The sequence below is a fragment of the Cnephaeus nilssonii genome, assembly GCF_951640355.1.
Source record: "Cnephaeus nilssonii genome assembly, chromosome: 21".
NCBI lineage: Eukaryota > Metazoa > Chordata > Mammalia > Chiroptera > Vespertilionidae > Cnephaeus > Cnephaeus nilssonii.
Genome location: NC_137092.1, coordinates 18,329,583 through 18,338,126, shown reverse-complemented (window position 1 = coordinate 18,338,126; position 8,544 = coordinate 18,329,583). Strand labels below are relative to the sequence as shown.

Genomic DNA, 8,544 nt, shown 5'->3' with positions numbered 1-8,544 from the left:
CCAAGTTGCCTCCCTGGAAGGCAGAGTGCCTGGGGCCCTTGCCCACCACTTGCTTATCCTTTATCCCCCCTACTAGATGCAGGTTCCATGAAGGGCAGGAGCCTTGGCTTTCTTCTTTACCAGCGTCTTCCCAGTGCCTCCCACAGTACCTGACTCCTACGAGGGCTTAACAAATATACGTGCAGAGAATGAGTAGGAGATGGGCCACTGTCGGCATTGTCTCTGGTGTTCTAGGGACTCAGGCCTGAGTTTGCAGCACGGAAGAGGTTCAGTGACCAGGCCCAAAGCAAAGAGTCGAAGGTTCAGAGATTGTGGATGTGGGAGGCAAGCTGTAAAGCCAAGTGGGTCAGGAAGGGGGGCAGCTGGTATTTGGGAAGGGCTGGGCTTTCACCACAGACACCAGGCTTCCAAGATGATGAACTCCTGCCCTTGACATTACCAAGGACCTCCTTCCCCCTCCACAAATACCTCCACATCCCTTCTCACTGCTGCACTTCCCCCATTGTTAGGACTGTGGTTGCCAATCAAAACACCAGGGCCGCCCTAGCCAGTGTGGCTCATTGGATAGATCATCAGCCTGCGGACTGAAGGGTCCCAGGATCAATTCCAGTTAAGGACACATGCCCTGGTTTTTGGCTCTATCCCCAGTGGGGATGTGCAGGAGGCAGCCAATCAATGATTCTCTCTCTTCATTGATGTTTCTATCTTCTCTCCCTCTCTTTTCCTTTCTGAAATCAATAAAAAAAAAAAATTAAAAAACAAATAAACAAAAAAACCCACCAGGGCTGATGGGTATACAGCTTGTTCACTGTCTTTGCCATGCTCTTGGGTGTACTCTGCCTTCCTCCCCTCTACCACCCACCTCCCAAACCTTGTCTATCTCGGTGGGCAGGTTTCATGCCAGGACCTGGCTCCCACTGGTCCCTCCCTACCTCTCCATTCCACACCTGCCAATCACGCTGAACATCTGACAGGCTGAGAACAGAGGCCTCTGTCTGGAGTAAGCAAATGGCACTTCCCTCCCTGGGAAAACCCAACAAGAAGAGGGTTTTTTTTTTTTGTGTGTGTGTTTTTTGTAGCCAGTTTTATCTCTCAGAGGGTAGGGGATTCCACAGAGGTAATTGCTGTTTTGAACTTGACTCTAACAAGGTTCATGTTCACAGAGAGTCAGAGTAAGGTAGTGGGAGGAGCTTCAGCTACCTGCTCAGGAAGACCTGAGTTCAATTCCCACCTTGGTGTGAGTCTGGGCACAGGTCTTTGTGAGACCCAATTTCCTCATCCATATTATGACGATAATAACCCTACCCACCGTGTATGGTTATGGTAAAGATGGAATATGAACTCACTGACAGTGTTGAGCATGTTACCACATACTAAATGCTCACTTGACCACCCTCTGTACCGGCAGACTGTATGGGTTTGACTCTTGTTAGTGTAAAGCAAGCATGTCAAACTCACAGCCCACAGGCCGCATGTGGCCCACAATGAATATTTTTGCGGCCCAGCCAATATAACGGTATGTAAGAAACGTTTTAATAAAAATTTCGTAATTTAATTAAATATCCTGTTATACATAATTATTAATAATGAACTACAATGTTCGCCAATGACTGATTACTATAATCTTATTGCATTCATTTCCCTTACGCGACTTACACGCAGGCGCACCATTTTTCTCCACTAATACCAGCAGCGAATATTTTAGCAGCCGATTGCCACGTCATTAGTCTTGTACTGACTTGTTTGGTGTGCACAACAGGAAATATTTCACTTTCGGAGAATAAGAAAAATCGGTTTATTTGCGTTTTGCTTATTAATTTGTGCAGTTATTCAGTGTCTGGTAAGTTAATGTTCAAGAAAAATATATTAATTTTTATTAAAATGTTCTATTATTTTATGTTAAGGATTACTCATTTATTTCAGCCCTTTGTATTCAGCATGTCTCTATCGAAATAAACCTACGTTTCTATGAAAATTGAAGCTTTTGTTTTTTTGCGGCCCACGTAAACTTAACAAACGACAAGTGTTGGCGAGGATGCGGAGAAAAAGGAACCCTCGTGCACTGCTGGTGGGAATGCAGACTGGTGCAGCCACTGTGGAGAACAGTATGGAGTTTCCTCAAAAAACTGAAAATGGAACTCCCATTTGACCCAGTAATCCCACTCCTGGGAATATATCCGAAGAAACTAGAAACACCAATCAGAAAGGATATATGCACCCATATGTTCATAGCAGCACAATTTACAATAGCCAAGATTTGGAAACAGCCTAGGTGCCCGTCAGCAGATGACTGGATCAGAAAACTGTGGTACATCTACACAATGGAATACTATGCTGCCATAAAAAAGAAGGAATTCTCATCATTTGCAGCAACCTGGATGGAATTGGAGAATATTATACTAAGTGAAATAAGCCAGTCAAAAAGAAAAATACCACATGATCTCACTCATTTATGGATAATAAAGAACATTATAAACTGATGAACAAAAAGATAGATACAGAGACAGTAAAGCAACAAACAGACTTTCAAATTACAGGGGGAAAGTTAGGGAGGGGGGGAGATAAGAAATCAAACGAAGGACTTGTATGCATGCATATAAGCATAAACAATGGACGCAAAACTCTGGGGGGTGAGGGCAAGTGTGGGTGTGGGGTGGGGGGGGTAATGGTAAGATATGTACACATATAATACCTCAATAAAAAAAAATAAAATAAAATAAAATAAAACACAAAAACTTAAACCTTGTTTATTTGTCCCGTGTTAGCCTTCGAGTTTGACATGCTTGGTGTAAAAAGTCAGATTTCCAAATGTTAAATGAAAACAAGGGATTGCTCCTGTGGTCAGAGATGCTACTGTATTAACCCTCGTACGTTTTAATGGGGAACACCATTCCAGCTTAGATCCGACTCATGGGGTTTTATTGCCTTTGCTATTTTATAATTCTACTTGTTACACGGAGGTTCCAGTGTGGTGAGTGGGGGCTCATAAGCTGATAATGCAGCCACTGAGGTTCTGTGTATTTGTGGGAGAATCTTCCCTGTGTTGAGATTTCACAGACATTAAGAGTTGTCAAATACCAGCTATATGAAAAGCTAGAGTATGTGATGGCGTAGGGGGTTCATTAGCTTTATCACAATACTCACAATGCAGAACTCTATTACATGGTAGCAGAAATGGGCATTTTTATCTGTTGCTTATATTTTACTTCAAATTAAAATGCAGATGTAGGGTAAATAATGCAATCCACCCATGTTTTTCACACATTAAATTAATAAAGAAAGAAAATAAAAACGAACGGGTCATGACAGTAAAGTAGGTGTCAAAGCTGAACAAGACAACGCACACTAAAAGGACAAGCAGGCTGTAGTTGGTGTCGAGTCCCTGGGAAAGCATGACGTGGCATATTGTGCTAGGAAAGCTAACGCTGTTTCGATCTGCATTTCTGGAAGCAGGAGGTCGGGAATGAAGGAAGAATTTTCATCGAGGTGCCGGGAAGGGACTGCATTTGTTCAATGGGAAGCATTGTGTGCAACAGTATGGCTGCTGTTGAATGGGAGGAGAACAATGGCAACTTTGAGGCAAAGGCAGAATAGAGGAGAATGCTTTTGTGAAGGGTCTCAAATGCTCATAAGCACCACGTCTGTGTTGCTACTTGCCAGTGCTAGCATTTTAGTAGCGAAACTTCCAAGGGCCAGAGATAGATTTTATCTTCCAACGGGATGCTGCCTGGACTTTGTAGTGTCCGAGGACTGTAGTGTCTGTGAGTTAGGAAGAAAATAATTATGTTATCAGGTGTCCCATTCCAAAACTAGACAGGCCCTGACTACTTTGAAAGCGTTTTTGTTTGTTTGTTTGTTTGCTTCCTCTTGTTTTGTTTCTGGGTCCGTGAAATATTCATGTGGCTTCAAATTCAAAGAGTAAATCAAGTTGTCCTGTAAAAAAATGTTCTCCCTCTGCCAATTTCTGTCCTCCAGCCACTCCTCAGGGCCAACTAACGTCAGTCACTGTCTTTCTTATTGTTTCGTGTACGTCTTATTATGAAATTTTCTCCATGGGACAGCCTAGGGTGCCAGGGTGTCCTGCCTCTCTGGCTGTGTGACTGACATCCCTCAGGATGACCTCTGCTCCACCGGTCCGAGTGGAGGCCATCCCAAGAGGTTTAGGAACACGTTTTCCTTGAAGCAGCAGGCACCGGCCAGCGCCTGGCTTTACTGCTCTGCACCCTGCTGGTTCGGCAGTTAAACATCCGCAAAGAACAAGAGGTAACATCCTGTGTGGGCGAATGTGGCTCTATCTCCTCTAACCAACTTTTCTGACAAGGTCACACAATTGCATCTTTGTTCCTGTCCAGGGAGCTGAACGGTTGATGCCATGGGCGGCATTATTGCTGTAGTCACTGGGGCTTTCGTTTATAGTGGGGAGTAACTCATGCTCATTCACATGCAGGCCTGTCCATGTGCTCTTTGTATGTGTGTTCTTTCTCCAGTGGCAACAATAAGTGCTTCAAAGGCAGGCTCCTAACACCTAACATCACTTTCTTCCATCTAAGCACACCTTTGTATATGTCTGAGTAGCTCCGTGGGGACACACTGTCTTCATTAAGTTATACATTGTTCTAGGGAGACAAGAATTCCATGTACGAAACAGGGACAGAACTTACTAAAGTGCTAAATTAAGATGAGTTTGAGGGGACATGGTTGCAACAGGACTGATCATCCCTGTTCTCTCTAGAGATGACATTTTACCCATTTCTAAATTTCCTAATTTAACCTCGATGCTTAAGACTTTAGTGTACAGCTGTATTAATAGAAACAAGTTCTGTGCTTCCTCCTCTTCTCAGAAATCTTCTAGATTCCGCTGGGTAATGCCTTCCCCACTCCTTAGATCTCCCCCAACCTGAGTAACTACACCCAACCAGGGCTTCCCTAGGAGGAGACAAGGCAGTTCTGCCTAATTTATTACACTTCTGCTACTTGGAATTGTATGGTTCTTACATATCCAGGAAGACGGGCAGCTCAATTGTGTGCCAGGAGCCAGTAAGTCCCTCGAAGGCCTCCCATGAGCTGTGGCAGTCGGGGACCTGGCGAAAGATGGGTGACCCTGAGCAGAGCACCTGGCAGTAAAAGCCTGCAGGATGTCCCAGCTTAAACTGGGGACTGGAGGTGACAATGATTTTTTTTTAAAGCCACAACATGGATTTTCCTAAATACAGCATTTCTCTTCCTTCCTGGCAATGAAGGAGTTGTGCTGATTGATTGGTTTTCAAGTTCCCTGTTGGGGTGAAGGAAAATGAAAGTGTAGGAAGGAGTAAGTCTGACTCATATCTGTGGATTTTTATTATAATGAGAATCATATCTTTTTAAAATAGCAAAATTAGGCTTCAGCCTGGAAACAAACAAAGAGACAAACACTACCCAAGATGATCTATGTTAAAAAATTAATCTGAACTGTGCATGGCTTTGAAAAAGGAATAACACTACAAGTAGATGCTTAGAGTGAAGAAACTGTCCTGGCCCATTTATGAGAGGTTTTTGAATGCTCAGGAGCATACAGTAGGTAAAACAATAATGGACAAGTCCAAATTATTACCTCCACGGATCCAGCTCAGTACAGAAAAGACTGCTCCAAGGGGTGGCAGAGTCACTCACTTGTCCCCACAGCACAGAGAGAAGCCAAGTGTGGGACGCGTAGGATGACTTCATAGAAACACTATTATTGGTAGAAAAAAGTCTGGCAGCACCCATGTGGCTCTATTTGCAAGTTGAAATGGAAATGGTGAGATTGGGTTGGTCATGTGGAGAAGTTTGTCAAGAGCTGGGCTTCCTAATTTAGGACCTTTGTCTTTAGTGTCATCACTTTCCAGAAAATGGTTGCAGGATTAGAGAGAAAAGGAAATTCGCCATCTGGCTGGCTGTCCAGCAAAGCTGCTGACGAGACAGCACTGGTGTGCTAAGGCCGCACTGGGTCCAGGTTTGGACCTCAGATTCTGGGAAATGAGTTCATACGCAACCAAAAGCAAACAGACTAACAAGCATTTGTATAGAGAAACGAAAGTTCAAAGGGAACTAGCTTTTGTGCCAACTGGACAACCCACTCTATTATTTAACCAGAATAAGGTTGTTAAGTAGACCATGTGAGCAAAGGGAGGTAAATGATGCTAAAGGTCAATATCATTGAACTTTGAAAACCTGCTGCTGCCTTCTTTCTAATACCTCTGCCAAGGGACCAGCTTACTCACTCGAGTGGTTGAGTTACAGCATCCTGGCAACCCTTCCCTGGAAGGCTGGAGACGCGAGGGTATATTCTCTACACCAGAAATTCCCAAAGGGTGGTCCGAGGACCCCCAGGAGTCTCTGAAATCCTTTCTGAGGTGTCTGTGAGGTCAAAATTATTTTCATAATAATACTAATATGTTACCTGCCTTTCTTACTTTTCTTGTCCCCTAAGGGCCCAGTGGAGTTTTCCAGAGGCTACATGACATAGGATAATATCACCATTCTCACAACTAATGAAAGGTGTGTTTGTATATTGTTGTGTTTTTTAAATTTCTTCATTTAAATTTATAATATGATAAATATAAGTAGATATGATCCACATTAAAAAAAAAAAAAAAAGCCCTTTAAGGCTTTTAATATTGAAGAGTGAAAAGGTTCCTAAGACCAAAAACCACTGTACTAGAACAGGAGCAAACACCAGAATGTTATTCTTTTTTATGAGATTTTCAAAACACACTAGAACTCTAGATGAAGATTTCTTAATGTGGTTTAGAGAGCATTTTATCTCACTAGGCACATAATATTCAGATTACCTCAAAAGGTCCAAATTATTGCATGGGTATATATTCTCCAAATCCTCTTGTTGGATATATCAAGTTGAAGGAGGAGGACAAGAAGGAGGTGGAGGCAGATGAGTAAACATTTTTATCTGTGATTTGTTTGTCCTTTGACAATTATCTTATCTAAAATGGATCATAATTCATGCATACCCTGAGAGGAAGTGTGTACTATTTTTGGAGTTCTTGAACTGTAACTGAACTGAAACCAAGAATCATAACCTCCCAGGAATATAGGGCAATCAAGCTAGTTTTTCTGGTTTTATGGTGTCTGTGTATGTGTAGAGCGAGATAGAGAAAGAGAAAAGGAGAGAGAGAAAGGAGGTCATTTTAAGCATCAGGCCATTTGTTAGAGATTTCTGGAGCCCATTCTTCAAACAGAGTCAGCACAGAGGTTGTTTCTCACATGTTGGTCCAAGGCCCACTTAGCCTGGGCATTTCACAAGGCCATTGCCGCCTACGGAGTGAGTGTAAGGGGCCTTTTCTCTATGAGCCCTCCTGAAGCTGGGCATGGAATTTGGGGTCGTAAATATAATACTTGGAAGCCTAGAGTTTTCTTTGGTCTCTCTGACACTACTGATACATGGGCCAGGACACACCTGGTGAGACAGGTCCTCAAACCAAAGTAAGCAACTACAAAACACAGCGTTGGGTTTGAACTGGATTGAACAAAGATTAGATGAACATCTGATATACGCAAGGTGTCACGAGGAGAGAGCAAGACAAGTCACAGTTCCTGTCCTCAAGGATTACAACTGACCCTGTACCTTTTTCCAGTTATGGAATCACAGTAACCTCTGTCATCTAACGGAGTTAACCGACAGAGATAAGGACAGAAGGGCGACCTCCATTTATCTCCTTTTTTCTTCATGGGCTGAATCCTGAGGGACCTCCAGGAGCCATCTCCAGCCCCCTGGCCTAAAGGAAGAGCTGAAATAATTTCCACAGAAAACTCATGTCTTAGAAACAAGGAAATGATGCCTATTATAACACAATTAAGAATCTTTACCAAAATAAAATTAATGACACTCAAAATGTTCCATTTTAATCACTAAATCTTTATAATTGTGTAAATAAAGCCATCGTCTTTAGAAGTGTGTGAGACGGTGGCAAGAGAGGATTCCAGCCACTTTTAGGGAGGCAAACTTGACGCATTGTTTTGGTGACAGGAGGAGATGAGGAGAGACGGGCTTGGTGAGGTTGTTTTCTCTCCAGAGTGGAAAGTGTTGAGCACCGATCACTCACTGCCTCATTGTCTTGCCCATGGGCTCCTTTCTGGGCGAGGAAGAGAGCTGCATCCCCCGCAGAGCCTTGTAGGAGTCTGACAACAACAGTTCGTGGAAGGCCCCTGTCCGGGGGCCCAGAAGGGGCAGTCTGTAGTGAATGCTCTCTGGAGGGCAGTGCAAGAAGGAAGGACAAGTGCTGCTTAGATTCTATTTTTAAAGAAACTCAAAATAACCAAAGGCCACCAAAGACTTCTTCGACCCTCTGGAACAGATTCAAAATTCGCAGAAGGATTCCATAGAACCATCTTCCCCTCCTCCCCTCCCACACAAACTTTAAGCTTTTGCAGATCTTGTCAAAGAGGCCAAAAAGGAGTGCCTAGAAACCAAACTCAAGTATGAGCAGTCACAGCTGATTAAATAAAATGAAGATAAAATGTGTCCAGATTTGTAATGTGAGTCAGAGGGAAAGAGGAATCAATTCTCAG

At 43.3% G+C, this 8,544-nt stretch overlaps 1 protein-coding gene across 3 annotated transcripts in view; it reads right to left on the bottom strand.

Moving 5' to 3' along the window:
• The window catches only part of LOC307093459 (uncharacterized protein C1orf105), a 47,654-nt gene that overhangs the window by 22,025 nt on the left and 17,085 nt on the right, over positions 1-8,544 (bottom strand). The window contains exon 6 of one of the 3 annotated variants that reach the window (XM_079761604.1): positions 2,968-5,081. The exons of 1 other annotated variant lie outside the window; for it this stretch is intronic. In XM_079761604.1, coding sequence (XP_079617730.1) covers positions 5,017-5,081 — 65 coding nt within the window. In that variant the 3' untranslated portion in view covers positions 2,968-5,016. Of the gene's footprint in view, positions 1-2,967; positions 5,082-5,961; positions 8,224-8,544 lie in introns of those variants that run through there. One more of the 3 variants, XM_079761602.1, reaches the window with a different exon arrangement.